The 18,786-nt window shown below is 37.7% G+C and overlaps 1 protein-coding gene across 2 annotated transcripts in view; it reads left to right on the top strand.

The window, feature by feature from the left end:
• The window catches only part of CDK17 (cyclin dependent kinase 17), an 85,850-nt gene that overhangs the window by 38,655 nt on the left and 28,409 nt on the right, over nt 1–18,786 (top strand). For both annotated transcript variants that reach the window (XM_081330416.1, XM_081330417.1), the window contains exons 3-4: nt 10,595–10,759; nt 17,064–17,197. In XM_081330416.1, coding sequence (XP_081186542.1) covers nt 10,595–10,759; nt 17,064–17,197 — 299 coding nt within the window. The remainder of the gene's footprint in view (nt 1–10,594; nt 10,760–17,063; nt 17,198–18,786) is intronic.

Below are 18,786 nucleotides of genomic sequence, written 5' to 3'. Positions count from 1 at the left end.
CAGGCGATCAGGACACGGGCAGTCTTGTCAATGTTATCTGGGAAGAGTTTGATTCTGTGACCCCTGATGAAGTGGACAGGATTATGGGGAGGCTGAGCTCCTCCACATGTTTGTTGGACCCGTGCCCTTCCTGGCTGGTTTATGCAGCTAGGGAGAGGACACGAGGCTGGCTCCAGGCGGTTATATCTGCTTCTTTGAGTGAGGGTTATTTCCCCACCGTCTTGAAGGAGGCGGTGGTGAGACCTCTCCTCAAGAAGCCTGCCCTGGACCCAGCCGTTTTGAACAACTTTCGTCCAGTCTCCAACCTTCGCTTTCTTGCGAAGGTTGTTGAGAGTGTGGTGGCGCATCAGCTCCCTCTGGTCCTGGATGAAGCGGATTATCTGGACCCCTACCAATCGGGTTTCAGGCCCGGGTACAGCACGGAGACGGCATTGGTCGCTCTGGTGAATGATCTCTGGAGGGCGCGGGATAGGGGACATTCCTCTGTCCTAGTCCTATTAGACCTCTCAGCGGCTTTCGATACCATCGACCATGGTATCTTGCTGCGGCGTCTCAGGGGATTGGGAGTGGGAGGCACAGTTCTTCAGTGGTTCTCCTCCTATCTCCTGGGACGCTCGGAGTCGGTGTTGGCAGGGGGGCAGAGATCGGCCCCTAGGTCTCTCGTTTGTGGAGTTCCTCAGGGGTCGGTTCTCTCGCCTCTCCTGTTCAACATCTATATGAAACCGCTGGGTGAGATCATTCGTGGTTTTGGAGTTGGGTATCATCAGTATGCCGATGATACCCAACTTTTCTTTTCGACCCCAAACCACCCCAGTGATGCCCTCGCCGTGATGTCCCGTTGCCTGGAGGCGGTTCGGGTCTGGATGGGGAGGAACAGACTTCAGCTCAACCCTGACAAGACTGAGTGGCTGTGCATTCCGGCATCCCGGGACATTCCAAATGTTCCATCTCTTTCTATGGGGGGTGAGCTCTTACCCCCCGTGGATAGGGCTCGCAACTTGGGAGTCCTTCTAGATTCACGGCTTACTTTGGAAGAGCATATAGTGGCCGTGACTAGGGGGGCTTTCGCCCAGGTTCGCCTGGTGCGCCAGTTGCGGCCCTATCTGAACCGGGATGCCCTGTGTACAGTCACTCATGCGCTCGTGACCTCTCGCCTTGACTACTGTAATGCTCTCTACATGGGGCTTCCCTTGAAGACCACTCGGAGGCTCCAACTGGTACAGAATGCGGCCGCGAGAGTTGTCTTGGGAGTTTCCCGGTACTCCCATGTTACACCTTTGCTCCGCGAGCTGCATTGGTTACCAGTTGTCTTTCGGGTGAGGTTCAAGGTGTTGGTCACGATCTTTAAGGCCCTACATGGCATGGGTCCGGGTTACCTCAGGGACCACCTGCTGCCGGCATCGACTCCCCTCCGCCCTGTGCGTTCCCACAGAGAGGGCCTCCTCAGGGTGCCGCCAGTCAGGGAATGTCGACTGGTGGCCCCCAGGGGGAGGGCCTTCTCTGTGGGGGCTCCGGCTTTATGGAATCAATTGCCGGTGGAGCTCCGGATGGCACCAGACCTTCGAACTTTCCGTCGGGGCCTGAAGACCCATCTGTTCGAATTAGCTGGTCTGGCCTGATGGGGGATTATGGGCTTTTAATTGTTTTTAATCTGTACTTCTGTTTTAATTGGGCATGGATTTAATTCTTTTTAATTTTTGTATAGTGTTTCTTATGTATGCCCTGTGAACCGCCCTGAGTCCCACCAAGGAGAAGGGCGGTATATAAATCAAATAAACTATAAACTATAAACTATATGATAACCAGCTTTGCCAGTTCCATTGCTGGCATTGCTAGGTGTTGTGACTCATTTAGCTTGCAAAAATCCAAGAAATTTAACAATTGGCTCCTGTGAGCTGGTACAAGCTGACTCAGCACATCATTGCTGGTACAGTATATTTTCCCTTGGTTTAAATAATTTGTTGACATATGTATTTCAGGCAAAAGGATCATATTTTGCACACACAGTATCCCAGATTCAGTTCCTTGTAAATCTAAAAGAGTTTCAGATCAGAGGCTTGATTGCTCATGCAATCTTTGAAAAATGGTGTAGTACTGGATTTCCAGGTGATGAATGGTAAGCTAACATATCTCTGAATGGGCAGAGACAAGTTTATGGCCATGACTGAAGGACCAGCAAGTGGACTGGTCCCACAAAACGTTTGCAGATAAGAAGGAGAAGGGAGATTACCTTTTAGATGGCTGCTTCTCATGAGGAGAGCACATAGTGGTTTCCTAAGAGTTTGGGTGCCAGGAGATGAAGGGAAGCCAATATAGTCTCAACCACAGCAGAGCCTTTTTAAGGACACTGCTAATAGAGTTCTTCAAAACAACAAATTTTGCAAAGCCCAACTGGTAAGTTTATCCTCATTTCAGAATAAAAAATATAACTATGAGTTTAAGAATAAAAAAAGACTAGCAAATGCTAAATAAGCCTTTAATTCAAGAAAGCATAAACAAATTAAGAGAACAGATGAATTTGGACTATTAGGACTTTTCCTACAAGATTTTGAAAATATATAAATAAATAGCACATTCACGGGAATGAAATTTTTAGTCTACCTGAAGTTATAACAGAAATCCAAAATTTTATTATTTCAGGGGGAATAAAGATTCCAGGTCTAACAGGAAATATAAAAGTTGAAAAGGAGATTTGCATTTTATCTTTTATCAGCATTGGAATAAAAGAACAGAAAATGATATGATATTTGAAATATTCCAGGAGATATTTGAAAAATGGGGACAAAAAATAGCAGCTACAATGTCAGCAAAGATGTCTCCTACTATGGATAGATTATTTCCAAAAGATGTTAAAGACAAAATTACAAGACTATTAGAAGTACAAAGGAAAAGTATAAAATTGTTTGACCAAGTTTAAAATAAGACATATTACTATAAAACTCTGGAAACCTTTTATGGACTTTTTACCGACATCAGAATTGAAATGCTAATGATTTATGGATAAGGGATGGGTTATGGGAATAGAAGATTTATCTATTTATGTATTTATTAAATTAAAAGTCACCCATTTTGCATTCCAAATAGATACTTGCATTAAATCTTCTGGGGGGTGGTGAAGAATCACTACGTTTGTACTTGTGGTGAAGATCAGAAGTCACTGCTTTAAATATTTCTTTTCTCTTTTCCTTATTTTTTCCTTTTCCTTTTTTCTCTTTTTTGCTTTTCTTTTACTTTCTATTGTATTTTATTTTTTACTTTATTTCAGAATTTAGTTTGGATTGCTGTTATAGTTTTTTAAAATTTCAGTCAAAATCATTTTTTTAAAACGAAAGCTGCTATACAGGTAGTCCTCAACTTATGACCCACAATTGAGCCCAAAATTTCTGTTGCTTAAGTGAGACATTTAAGTGAATTTTGCCCCATTTTATAACCTTTTTTGCCACAGTTGTTAAATGAATCATTGCAGTTGTTAAGTTAGTAACACAGTTGTTAAGTGAATCTGGCTTCCCCATTGACTTTGTTTGTCAGAAGGTTGCAAAAGGTAATCACATAACCTTGGGACACTGGAACCGTCATAAATATGAGTTAGTTGCCAAGCATTTGAATTTTGATCAGCGTGACTATGGGAATGCTGCAACAGTCATAGGTGTGAAAAATAGTCATAAATCACTTTTTTCAGTGCTGTTGAACAATCTCTAAACAAACTGTTGTAAGTCGAGGACTACCTGTAGTATTAGCTTAGAGGAAACATGAGGTGAAAGGAAGGTCATTGATAGATTCGTATAAAATTAATCTGGAGGTTACTTATTCCCTGTTCTGAAAAAAACAGTGTATCTCAATTGTAATTTTCCTTGGCAGCTACCAAGGTTGCTTTGTCATCCATGCCATTTTTTTCTGACTTTAATTAAATGAAATAAGAGTGCAATATGCTACAAAGTGGTCTGATCTCCAGATAAGCTGCACAGCTATTCTTAGAAAGTGGAATTATCAGTTGCTACAACTTGGAAATGTGCCAGCCTGCCCTGAAAAGAAAGCAAAGGTAAGTTGCAGGAGTTGAGAGCAACCTGAGGAAGGGAACTCATTTCTTAAAGCAGTTGCTGGGCACTCCAGGCAACTCTTCTGCATATAAACAAGCAGCTCTACAATGATAGCTTAAAAGAAAAAAAGATCAAAGGGGTGTTCTCAGAATGTCATATGTGCCCTCTAGCCCCTCCCTCCCTCCCAAGTTACCTGCTGGGCATAAAAAGGCTGCATAGTCCTCCTGATCTTGCTCTGATTCAGAAACAAATATATTTTTGCAAATAGGAAGGTAATGTCTTGACAACTAAAGCTTTTTCTTGACTTTTTCTTTTCTATTTCTGTAAACAACTGTACAGTAAAATTTGCTTCTCATTATTCTCTAAATTTCATGGAAATCACTTCCCTGAATAGTGGTCACAATTCATTTATATGTAAGTGGCTGTTTGTCCAGCCATTATGGAAAAGCTGGGAGTAAAGCAGAGAATACGTGTGTGTGTGTGTGTGTGTGTGTGTGTGTGTGTGTGTGTGTGTGTGTGTACGTACACACACGCGCGCGTGCACACACACGGATTATGGAGACGTTTGGGGGGGAAAAACTAACATACAAAAAAGCAAAATACAAATCTATATGTGAGTGCTTTCTATTGCCTTTATATTATCCTATACTCTATTTCTTTTACTATTGCTATTATACAATTACTATTATTTCTATATTTTTAGTACCCATGCAGCAGTGTTTTCGTCTTAGAAACGCTGCTCTGTCTTTAATTTCTCTCTCTCTAGGATTTCTTCTACCTTTTTCTTCTTTATTAATGGGCACTGTGTAAAGTACTTGCACCTTCCTGCATTGTGCTTTGCTGTGCCTTGCTGAGTTTTGCTTTGCTGTGCTGTGCCTCTTCTTTTTCCTTTGGGCTATTCAGTCTCTGAAGGAAAAATATATTCTTTTATTTGGTTGTTTTCTCTATTTGTTTCTGGCTGCACAAACTACACATTTCCTCTGTTCTCCTCCCTTACCTATTTCAAGTTTGCAGATTTATAGGTAACTGCCATGCTAATGCTGGGAAGAAGGCTCAAATAGGAGGGGCAGAGATCCCTCTAATTTTTTCACCAGCCTGCTTTTCCATACATTTACAATTATATGTGAAAGTATAAATATCCTTGGTCAAATTATTTCTTTCAGTTAATCTCTAAATGAACAGAAACTGATGCAACCTCTGAGTGGTACAGATTTACATGACATCTTCCTTGAAATCTGAATGTATACTTAGCTTTTATGTGCAGTTATCTGTAAATTTAAAAGAAGAAATCAGAGAATATGACAGGTGCAAAATGTAGAAATCCTTTTGTTTGGTCCTTTCTAATACATCCTTTGTCAGAAATAACAGCTTTTCCTGTAACTGGACAGGAATTCCTGTCAAAGGACAGTCTTCAACAGACATGTCAAACACAAGGCCCGGGGGCCAGATCCGGCCCGCGAAGTAGTTTCATGCGGCCCGCGAAGCCATCCTGGAAAGAGTGAGGGAACGGCCCCCACTGCCTTGGCCCTGGCCCAGGGACCCTCCTTCTGCCAGAGACTCTCAGATCTGTCCCCCTGCCCAGGCCCCCATAGGCACCCTTGATGCGAACAATGTAGAGCTGGCCATGCCCACCCAGTAGGCCATACGCACTCTAGCCACGCCCACCCAGTAGGCCACACCCACCCAGGCCATACCCACCCAGCCCCCTGAGGGCAACCACAATGCTGATGCGGCCCTCGATGAAATTGAGTTTGACACCCCTGGTCTTCAAAAACTAATCTTCTTCAGAAGTTGAAGCTGAAAGGAAGTTAGATATTTCAGTAAGAGAACTGAACCTATAAATCACTCATGAAGTATTTACAATACAAGAAAGAAAAAATAAAAATGCCGGCTTCCCCTTTGCACTCCCCAAAGTTAAATACTGTTGAAAAACTGTCAGGAGAGCTCAAATGTTAAGCATATTAATGCATAGTAAGAAAGCCTAAAAGTATTTCTGAACTAGAGTGTTTTATATGAAATAAGAAAATCCTAAAGCAATAATAAAAAGACTAAATATTCACTATTTTTTATTTTGAATTTATAAAAATTGTGAATAAGTGTTTGGGATGTGATTATTATTATACTTATTAGAGTATGGCATTGTTACATTAGCCAAGAAACTACAATGCTAATACAGAGTAGTAGCTTGGCTGCCAATTTACTGGCTCGGTACATGCTCGCTTTCTTCCCAAGGTACAGTTGCAAGAAAAAGTATGTGAACCCTTCGGGATTACGTGGTTTTTTGCATGAATTGGCCATAAAATGCGCTCTAAACGTCATGTAAGTCACAACAATAGAAAAACACAGTCTGCTTAAAATAATACTACACAAATTAGCTGTTGTCATGTTTTAATTGAACGTAAGATGGAAACATTCACAGTTCAGGGTGGAAAAAATATGTGAACCTTTGGACTTAATAACTGGTTGACCCTTCTTTGGCAGCAATAACCTCAACCAAACGTTTCCTGTAGTTGCAGATCAGACCTGCACAATGATCTGGAGTAATTTTGGACCACTCCTCTTCACAAAACTGTTTCAGTGTAGCAATATTCTTGGGATGTCTGGTGTGAATCGCTCTCTTAAGGTCATGCCACAGCATTTCAATCGGGTTGAGGTCAGGACTCTGACTGGGCCACTGCAGAAGGCGTATTCTGTTCTGTTGAAGCCATTGTTTTGTTGAATTACTTGTATGCTTCGGGTCATTGTCCTGTTGCATCACCCATCCTCTGCGAACCTTCAGTTGGCGGACAGATGGTCGTACGTTTTCCTGCAAAATGTCCTGATAAACTCTGGAATTCATTTTCCCATCAATGACAACAATCTGTCCAGGCCCTGAGGCAGCAAAGCAGCCCCAAACCATGATGCTCCCTCCGCCATGTTTTACAGTGGGCATGAGGTTTTGATGTTGGTGTGCTGTGCCTTTTTTTCTCCACACATAGTGTTGTGTGTTTTTCCCAAACAACTCAATTTTGGTTTCATCTGTCCACAGTATATTTTGCCACTAGTGTTGTGGAACATCCAGGTGCTCTTTTGCAAACTTCAAACGTGGACTTTTTCCACCCTGAACTGTGAATGTTTCCATCTTATGTTCAATTAAAACATGACAACAGCTAATGTTTGTGTAGTATTATTTTAAGCAGACTGTGTTTTTATATTGTTGTGACTTACATGATGTTTAGAGCGCATTTTATTGCCAATTCATGCAAAAAACCACGTAATCCCGAAGGGTTCACATACTTTTTCTTGCAACTGTACACCACAGGAGGGAGAGCTAGCTTTGCACCAGAAAGACTAGCAACTCTTCCTGCAGCATCATCCAAGGCCTCCTTCCACTGGAGCCACCACGCAAACGGACATTGCAACTGGGAGGGTTCACAGCCGGTAGGAATCTGACCATCTGCATGAAGCACCAAAGTGGTATCTATTTATCTACTTGCATAGGATATGCTTTCAAACTGCTAGGTGGGCAGAAGCTGAAATGAGTGATGGAAGCTCACCCCACAACACAATGCTGAAGCTCGAACTGCTGGAGCAGAGACCATTTCCAGCTCATTAAGCCATTGAGCCACGGTGCCTCCCTGCAGGATGTGATGTTTAATACATATACATGTACAGTACAGAGGTTATATCTGCTTCTGCTTGATTTAGTACTCATTGGAACATTCAGTTTCACTAGATATGTCCAAACGTCTTCATACATGCATTCATGGTGGAAGACCTCTTGTTACTTAGTTATAACTTTTCCTTTCACTGTAGAAATAAAGTTGAAATTAATTATAATTTGTAGCTTCCATGTGCTATTAAATAAGCAGTTTTATAGTTAGCGGGTATAACTGTTACTGTGATGTCCCTTCCTGTTGTAAATTCCATTTTTAAATGAATATGCATACATGGGAACTAAAATCTTTAGGAAAATAAAAGGAATCATTGCAGAAGCAAAGAGAACATTAGATATCTTTGAGCATATGTTGAAAGAAAAAAGGAAACAGTTGAAATGTAAACTACTACAAGTAAATATGACAGTTATCAGTCCTGCTCCAGCATAGAAAAGGCACCTAGTGTATCCTGAGATTGCAAGTAGGAGTTTCCATATAACATCCAGATTTAGAATAGAACAATCAGATTTCACAAACATTAATTAAACTATAGATAACTTCATACATGGAATTATTACAAAATTCTACAGTAGAAATTTGGGATTCTAATTTTGTTTAACAAGTATAGACACTTTTCCCTTCTCTCTACCCTAACTTATAACATGGTGCAATATCTAGAAATGCATACATGCATTGTTTCAGTGATCATTATCTAAATTGCTCTTAGCACTTCAAAGATTCTATATAAGTAATTTGACGGTGGGAATGCTTCAGATACAGTTTAGAAAAGGTGCTTCGGAATGTGTGGTAAAATGAGCTGAGCACCTGACTGACAGAATCGTCTAAATTGTCTTTTTCAAATTGGTGTAGTATCCCAAGTTGTATGTAATTCAAGAAATCTACAAAAATAAGTTTTGCCTTTTGATTGAACCACCATATAGTAGCTGGCTGTACACCATTACAAAGGTAAACCAGCACTCAAGCTACGTTGAAATCTGTTTCAGATCAATTCCACTGGCATCTGCAGCAAACTGTAATGGTACCGAAATAACAATATGTACGTGATAACATAATCACAAAAATGCTGTGGTTACTTTTGTGTACTTACATCATCACACATTTCCTGTCATTACTCCCCTTCTATGCCACCCATGTCAATCCCTTGGGCATATGTTTTGGTACATCCAATTTATGGGTCTCTAGCAAACTGACATGCTGGAAGTATAACAGAGACTTTTGCTAAGAACAGCAAACCTGTTCTGAAAGATTTTTATTGCACATAATGGTAGTCCCTGATTTATGATCACAGTTGAGACCAGAATTGCCATTACTAAGCAACACACTCATTAAGTGAGTCATGTCTGATTTTACCAGCTTTTTGGTCACAGTTGTTAAGCAAGTCACCACGGTCATTAAGTGAACCATGTGGTGGTTAAGCAAATCCAGTTTTCCCCATTGACTTTGCTTGTTGGAACCCCCAGGAAGTTGAACCTGGGACACTGCAACTGCCATAAATACATGCTGGTTGCAGAGAGTCCGAATGTTTATCATGTGGCTAGGGGGCCACTACTTCAGTTGTAAATAGTAGACATCCATAAGTCACGTTTTTCAGTACTCTTGTAAATTCAAATGGTTGTTAAATGATTGGACATAAATTGTATTCAGAGGGGGTGCCATGCTATTTTTCTGCAACAAAAACAGGAAGATTGTGGCAAGTTAAAGTTTAAATTATAAAACTAACATTTTATAATATCATAAAATTTGTGGATTATGATTCACAAAATATATGATAATAAGCTTTTGATTCTTTTATTGTTTAATATTGTCATATTTCTGTTTCTTCTAATATTAAAGGGGGTTTACAGTTATTACAACTTACATGTTGTTTTAGTAACCAAACATATTGTACAATATAGGATTCATGTTACAGTTGTTTCAGATGATCATTTAATAATGCCTTTGGGATTTATGTTACGGCACCATTATGGACCAGTTTATTGTTTGCAGTGAACCCTGCCTATATTTCTCAAAGTAGATTTCATATTGTAATGCTATGTTCTGCTATGGGCATCATTGCCCTTTATTTGAAAGTGATTCAGTAGACATACATAATACATCACAAATAACAATACACTATAAAAAGGAAGTTTGGTAGAGCTTCCACATATTTCTACTGCCAAAGGGTTTAATTCAAGATTTTGATGTATAAAATGCTTCCTCATTTTGTTCCTAAGCAACTGCTTCATTTTGAATTGAGTGAAAATACTGTTTACCTGAAATCTGCTGCCTCCTTTGTTCCTCTCTTATGAATAAAGTGAAGGCTGGGTTATCAGATCAATCCCCCACTCTAAACCCAGATCAGTGTTTCTTTTCCAGATAGATTAAATTGTGTGTTGACATCCTCCTCCTCTAGGGAGTTGTGACTTGCTCCATTTGAGAATTCATCACAAGGTATTAAGACAAGAAGCTACACAGAGTAAGGAAATGAAGTCACATAAAGAAATGTTTACATTTCACTTAATGATGTCAATTGTTATTTTTATCTTTTCTGTGGGAAAGTTCCAAGATATACCTATAAATACTATATGGCAGAACTGAACCCATCCACCTGGTCATCAAGTGAGAACTTGATGCAGATCTCCAGTCCTTGTAAGATACACGGGGCATAGACCCAGTAATAGTAATATTCTCTTGGTAGCTCCCACTACAGGTTTTGGGGCCATTTAATTTTGGAAGTCTTCTTGCCATGCAACTATGCACCAACTTTAGTCAATTTGGTGGTGTATGCTGCAGCTTCATTGTATATTGAATGTCTAAAAGTGCTCCAAATATGGCTGTATGGTGACTCTATTGTTTTCTTTCTCAACATGTTGCTGAATTTTCCTGTTGTGGGATGAACTGACTGGTGCTGGCAAATCCTAGAGCCCATTGTGAAGAATGGCAGACCTCCAACATCACACAGCATGCACTCATTTCTTCATCAGTATGCAGGATCCTTCAAAAAGCCTCCATTGAGAAGACCACACAGCGTTATAGGGGGCAGTCTGGGTTCTTTTATGGCAATGCCAAGAAATGGGAGCAGATTAGGTAATGTGCATTTTTAATATTCTTTAAATTAATAGGTTCTCTTTTTCCCCCCTCTTCTTACCTTCATGCTTTAATAACTGTAGTGTAGCAGTCCTGTGTAATACCACCTCCAAATTAAGATATTACATACGTTCATTGCATATCAAGTGGTGTAAAGCAGGGATTTCAAATATCAAGTGGTGTAAAGCAGGGATTTCAAATATAATGTTAGAAGAATTGTATGGTACCCTGTTGAATAACTAACAAACAAGAAAACAATCCAAACTCAATACTACCACAACACCTGGGAGTTAATTCTTCTCCTGCTGCTTAGATCAAGAATATAGGTTTAAACATTTTTTGTTGGGCAGTAGACATTCAGCCACTCAGTGTACTTGGAAAGCTAACAAGTAGGGGCAGTCGTACAAAACAGTCACAGTTCTCCAGTTTAACAACCTAGCTGCTGTTGCTTATTGTATGATTCTTATTCAGTAAAGTCTGTCCAGACATCAAAATTAATAGCAATTTATGGCCAGTTTACCATGAACTTGGATGCCATAATTTTTATTTATTCATTTATTAGATTTTCCCTCTACAATCAGAAAGGTTCTTGACAGTTTACATTGACCCAGTAAATTACAATGAACGTCTGTAGTATACAAATAAACAACATGTTTTACAAAATTATACATCAAATTAACAAATAATTACACAAGCAGTAGCCTCAACTCATCCATTTATTTATTTATTTATTTATTTATTTTATTACATTTATATACCTCCCTTTTCCGAAGGACTCAGGGCGGTTTACAGGGTAATTAAAAACCGAGATACAAAAGTTAAAAACAAGTTTAAAAAGAAATTATATTTGCCCCTGTATAAATAAAACCCCAGTTAAAATAAGATTAATCCTCAGCCTGGGCCAGAGAGCTCGAAGAGCCAGGTCTTCAGGTCCCGGCGGAATAAACGGAGGTCGGGGGCAGTCCTCAGCTCCACTGGCAGCTGGTTCCAAAGGGCAGGCGCCCCCACTGAGAAGGCCCTATCCCTGGGTGTCGTCCGCCAGCAATCTCTTACCGGTGGCACCCTGAGAAGACCCTCCCTGTGGGAGCGCACTGGACGAAGTTACAGTTACAGTTACAGTTCTTCAATGAAATTAATTATTTAATAACTTAAGGAAAAGAAGGGATAAATCAATGTTTTAGAAAAGGCTGCTCCAAAACATGAGTATAGCAATTGAAAGAATGCTGCAAGCCTCTATCCATTTTGTTACACAAAGGTGATGAATTAAAATCAGATCCTCCAAGACCTTGGACCCAGTACTGCATCTTATGCCAAAAAATACTCAATATTTAAATAAAAAGAGCTATCCTTTATCAATCTTCTATTCCTCCTGCTAGTATTTTATTGAAAGTGTACTACTTTAGTTTCACTTTTATATGTTGTTGTGCAAGTATGTTGACCCAAACTGCACACAGTATATAAAGAGTAGTGATATCTTAACTTTATATTTGGGCATTGTTACATCAAGTTTTCAGTTCTCTTTCCCATTCATATGTTAAACATTTATGCATGGTTTTCCTAAGTGGGAAGAAAAGATAATATTGAATTTATTAGCTCCAACTGACAGCTGTGAAAATCTGCTTGTCCAAAGCTCATAACCAATCCAGTCTCCTTCCTTTATCTGTCTGCAAGCCATCTTTTTTCAATTATATTGTTGTCTAAATCAATTATATGGATTTATGTTACTGTATCCATGGCATATTGCTTAAATATTCATAAGTGTGTGAGGTCTTCTTCCTATCCTTACAGAAAAATTAACTGACAGACTTGCCTATTTATATGAATTAGGTTTCCCAGAGGTGTAATTTTTATATCAATAAGCTTGTGACATAAAAACATTTCTTGTGAATAGACTATTGTTTTATCTGATAAGGAAAGAGATGTAAAGATTGGTCTAGCCTATTTCTTGCATCTGTATTTTAATTCATTCAGGCAATTATATTAAATAAAAAACATATTTTGCCTAATTTAAATTATTTTTTGCTGTGCAACACTTTTTGTTAATTTAAAAAAATTAAGTATTGCTTCGGCATATTCGGGATTAAAAACCAGTTTTTTGCAATTCTGTAGACCAAAGCAAATCTATCTCAGATGACAATTGTCACTTCTTCTTTTTTCTAATTTTATTGATTTTTGATATTTACATGAGCATATATTTGTGAAACAATGTGGTGGTTGGGTAATTAATATGAAAAATAGCCATTTGTAAATAGTTCAGGTTACATCAACAGAGAAGTCCTCTCTAATTCCCTTAGTGATTACATAGTCAAAATAAACAAATTAGTATATTTCTAGTTATAACCAATTCAATCAACAAAATTCAAAATATATTTTCACTAATACATTTCAATATCCTGTTTTAAAGTTTTATCTAATTGCAATAGAATATTCTTGCATAGCCTATAGTATATAGAAAAAAGCTTAATTTTGGGTGACCCACAATTCCCTATTTCCATAAAGGATAATTCTTTTGCCTACAAAACTTACATTGTTCATTACAAAACATTCATATGTTTTACCATTAAAATCTAATTTTCATCTTAGCAAATCACCAGTTATTAGAAATACATTTTTTGCCTTATCCATTCAACAATTATTAAAATGCTATCTTTTATATATAAAATTCTAAATTCTATACTATAGTTCAAAAATAGCCACTGAATATTCATAAGGCATTTAAGCGTACATCAATTATTAAAATATTATCTTTTGATATATCATTCTAAATTTTATAATATAGTTCAGAGTTATGTTTCCTTTACAAATCTAAAAGCTAAATATAAAATCAGTGATTTTTTTTTTAGAGATTCTCTTTAATCCATAGAGAGATATTTTTATAGTCTATCTTTAGGAATCTCAAAAAAGAAACAGGTTCAGTCTTTTAAGTCTAACTCTTACCTTCTTTTTGTGCCAATCATGTTTTGGTCTTGGTATCTTTAAATTCTCATATGTATCTTCCTTTCTTCCTATACCCCTTATTTGAATCCAGGGAGTGTATCCAAATGTCAACTTTGCGAGAAACATGTCCCCTTTGTAATCATTGTATTTTTGCTTTAGTAGTTCAATTTTTGGTGGTTGATATAATATAATTGTCATTAAATCAGTCAAATCTTTTGGTTCTTCCAGTTCTATCTGGGTTAGGTAGAAAGTAGTAGCTGGAATTGTATTTGTCATTTGATTAATTGAATTCTCAATATATTGTATTTAAAGGCCTTTAGTGTCTTCACTCTTGGTGTTGCTTTCTTCAGGTGCTGTTGGTTTTTGGCTTGAAAGTTTTGTAGTTGCTATTAAGGTTTGGACTTTAAGGTTTTCTATAGGTTGCTTTTGTTGTTCTTTGAAATCTCCTGTTTTAGTATTAGTTTCCACTTCTTCTATTTGGTTTTGGGTTATCTTTTCCTCATTTAAGGGTAGAGTTTGATTTAGTGGCTTTAAATTGTCAGGCTTTTCATGTAGCTTGGCTTTAATTTAATTTAATTTAATTTAATTTAATTTAATTTAATTTAATTTAATTTAATAATTTAATTTGTATACCGCCCTTCTCCCGAAGGACTCAGGGCGGTGAACAGGGCAATACATAATAAAAACAGAATACAAAAATTAAAAAGTAATTAAACCATTATGCCCATAAAATTAATACATATTAAAATTAAAACTATTTATAAAAACCCAACCCCATCCCATCAGACCATCCCTCTGTCATTGCCAAAATCGTGTCCAGAATCAGTTTATAATCAAGTGGCGGGATGTAATCATCCATTTCGTTGTTATTTACTGTTAAATCTTCCATGGAGGCTGTTTTAGTAATAGTCAGGGATTTTCCACCTCCTGAAGGGTTGTATTCAGTGCCAGGTGTTCCCACACTTATCTTCAAGGACAGCTCTATTATTCAGACAGCTTTCACAACAAAAAGAGGAAATTTACTTGCTGTACCGGGTTTCGCCACAAGATGTCATCAATAACATATAAGATGCAATGTAAGAGGTTTTGTTTTATTTTTTATTTTTCCAAATCATATTATAGAACTTTTGTAGAATTAGTCCAAATTTTTTTCTTTAATTCCCAGTTTAAAGAGAAAATTGGATAGTAAGTCCCCAACAACAAATAAAAGCTTTTTAGTAAAAACAGCTGCAATTGCTTAGATTTTTTGCTGTATCAATTGGATTTCTTTAGTAACTTTGAGGCTTTAAGCTTTGTTCCCAAAGTAAATATTCGCCGTTTTCTCAAAAAGCGGGGAAGGAGATTTTTAGAAAAGTCCCACAGGAAGATGATTAAGGGAATAGGAAAGGTAAAAGCTCACCCAGGTCCTCCAGATTGCTTCATAGTGCTAGGTGGTATTTTTGGCTTTCGGTAGGGAGCGGCTTAGTGATTGGCCATCTTTATGGCCAGTCTCTTCTTCTTCGGGCCAAAAGGAGATGATCCTGGATTCCAGCAGAGGGCTTCCGCCCTTCCGCGATCGCAGGGATGTCCTCCTTACGGTAATTTTTGACCCTTTTCAGGGTCCTCCGAGCAAGAAAGAAACGGATGGCAGGAGACAGACTGTCTCTGCACATCCAGAAGCGCCGTGTGCGCGAACCGGAAGCTGACAATTGTCACTTCTGATGAACTGTAAGCTTCAGAATTGTAATGTAAAAATAAATACTATTAGTCACAGAAGATTTTTTTGTATGCTTAAAAACTGAGCGATTAAAAATTTTGGTGTCTTGAATGTTAGCTCTGAAAACAAAATGTCTATAGATGGCCTTTTCAGATAATGTATTCATCTTAGTATTTCCTATATATATTATTAAAATGCATGTTGTCATATATGCAAGACTATTCTATTTTATTTACTTTTTTTTAACCTGCATTATACCTTATTTAGATTTAATTTTCTTTAAAATGCTATTTATTGATAACTAGTAGTACTGATGTACATTAAAAAGTATCAAAATATTCCGTATACATGTATTATTTATTCATATTTGTTAACCACTCATCTTCCTCAGACAGAGGCTCTTTTATAGTTTAACATATATTGGAGATTAATGGACAACAACTCTTGTTTATAGAAAGTGCCCAATGATAACATTCTCTGTGGTGGTTGGGAGTTGGATGGGAATCTTTCAAAGTGAAGCTGCTTGTTTGTGGCTATGTGCCATTTTTACTCCACAGAATGTTTCTGGCCCTCCCAGGATCCAAAAACCCTTCCTTTTCTGGAAATAAAGATTATGGGCAGCTGGAGGTCAGTGTAGTGCTCCAAAGCACTCATGGAATCACTTTCCTGCCCTAAAATGGAAGACTCGAAAGGGGAGCATTGGGGGATGATAACAGGAAAGGTGCAGAGGATAGGAAGAGGTGAAATGATTACCATGTAATTGGATATTTCTACAGTATAACTTGAATTACTTTGCAAAACTTGTTTGCAAACTAGTTTTGCTAAATTTAGAAATATGATAGCTGAACTTTGGTCAAACTCCCCCCAAATATGCCATCTGTTTTCCAGTCAGTGTTATATCTAAAAGGTGCATATGTAAGCTAATCAAAGACACTAGGCACTGCTTATTAGAAAAATGCTAGAATTTTTGCCATTTTCTTCTGTTGTTCAGGGAAGAACATTTTTAACAGCTTGAGTTCAATATTTACTGTGGCAAATAACTGTAGTTATTGGCAAATAACCAGTGCTGCTATTTGAAGATATCTGTCACCGAACATTTATCTAAGTTCAATTTCTCTTTCTTAGCATCTCCTAATAAATGCCTTCTTTTAAATTGAATATTTGGAAGATTAGAATTTTATGCGTATTTTAATTTAATACAGCTCTTTTGCTGAATCAAGAGAACATTGCTGCTTTTGGTTTTTTAAAGATTATGAAATTAAAGAAAGATCAGTCATCAATCAATGATACAGGACTAGAACAAAAATATTTAACCAAACTAGCATTTTATAGTTCCAGAGTACTAATAATCTATAATTTGCTTTGAATTTATATTTTGCTTTTCCAAAGATAATCTGAGTGACTAACAATAAAATACAGATAAAAGAAGAAATAAAAGTAACATATAAAAGCACATAAATAACTAGAGGTAATATTTTAAATTCTACCTTAGCAGACAAACCAGTTGAATTATTAAAAACCTATTTGTCACCTGCCAAAGAATAACAGAGAAAGCTGGTTTGCTCTCTACCGACAGAAAGTTGCATTAAAGCCTGAGAACTATCACTGAGGTCATGGAAAGTCCTTTCTCAAGTTAAATAATTACATAATTATTGGTTTTGTTTAATTTAGATATTGTACACGAAAACCTAAAAATGGGATCGGATGGTGAAAGTGACCAAGCTTCTGGAACATCATCTGATGAAGTTCAATCCCCAACAGGTGTTTGTCTCAGGAACAGGATACACAGACGGATATCTATGGAGGTAATCTAGTTTTTCATTGGAGAGGCATTATCCTAACAAAAGACTTGGGATTTGTTTGCATTACTTTTGTCCCTGTTAGGGTGTTTTAAAGTAAATCTATTGATGTTCAGAGTAACTGATCCTGCACAACAGATTTAATCTGATTTTTTAAAATTGAAAGTTATTATTGAATGTGTAATGTATAAAACATAATATGCCTGAGATAGAATTTCCATCAATTCTGGCCAGTGTAGCTACTGGAGATGAAGTAATCCGACACAGCTGAAAAGGAGCAGGTTGAAGAACGATAGTTTTGAGATAACATTGCATTTCTTTCTTGTAAATCGGATTTTTTTCATTCTGATATCCTTCAGGTATTTTAGGGCTACGTGGTGAAAGGACACAGCATAGAGTTCTGGAAGACATAGGGCATTTCCCATAACTTCCAGCCAGGAAACTAATTTTTCTGGTTAGAACTGATAGGCTGTGAAATTTTGATTTGGGGCCTTATCAATTGAAATGGCTAGTTTATAATATTTTGTAAATGTAAAAAGTTGAGGTTTGAAGTTGATAGTCAGTTGCACCAAAGGAAGTCGGAAGTCAATCCCTTTTTTTCTCCCTTACCTCATTTCTTTACTCCCCTTTCCCTTCCCCATCTTTTCCGCTACTTGTTTTTGTATTTCCATTGTATTGTATATTATAAACTAATAAAACTTTATAAAAAGAAAAAGAAAACAAAGTTCAGTTCTGAAAGTCATAAGAGCTGTTTTCTGTTTGTAAATATGTTTTATCTCAAAACACTCTACAGGTGTAATTAAGAGGAAGTAGGAAAATAAGCCTACAGCAATTTCAGTTTCCTTAGCAGATTTGCTGACATTTAAATCCTTTTATCTGAATAAAGAAAAGCGTGAGAGTAGACAAAATGCTGCCTACTTTGAATTTTGTACTTGATTTTCACTTCTTTTTTAAAATACTTTATCTGAAAATTGTTCTCACACACCCAAATCTAAGGATTCTGAAATGCCTGTTGATTTAAAAATTACAGGAGGAACAGCATACTCCATGATACATTGCAACTGCATTTATAAGTTGTGACAAGCCATGGTTTGTTTTGTTTTGTTTTGCTTTATGGAAAAATAAGCCTAGTATGATATGTGTTTGATTCCAAGAGCTATGATGGTGGAAATTCCAGACAAATCAAATAATGTTGCAGAAGTTTCTCAAAATATGAAACCATGAGATGAACAGATAATTTAGAGGTTGATACAAGCATTTGTAAATAGATTTGTAATAGGCAGTGTATCTCTCTAGGTAAGGGGTCCCCAATTCCCGGGCCATGGATTGTTACCAGGCCGCAGCTCGCCAGCAACCGGTCCACACAAACAAGCAAAGCCCCATCAGCAGGATGCAGGCAGCACACAAAACCATGCCCCCTCCAGTCTGTGGAAAAACCTTTCTCTATGGAACCGGTCCCTGGTACCCAAAAGGTTGGGGACCTCTGCTCTAGGTTAGTGTTAGAGTTGTCAGGCAACTGGGCTAAAATGTATTTTTAATGTATTCTTAATAAATACCTATTTCCCAAAACTTGCTGGGAAGAAATAAGAAAGCAA

This window comes from Vipera berus, assembly GCF_964194415.1.
Source record: "Vipera berus genome assembly, chromosome: 6".
In the NCBI taxonomy this organism is placed as follows: Eukaryota; Metazoa; Chordata; class Lepidosauria; order Squamata; family Viperidae; genus Vipera; species Vipera berus.
This window is presented reverse-complemented; position numbering and strand designations above follow the sequence as displayed.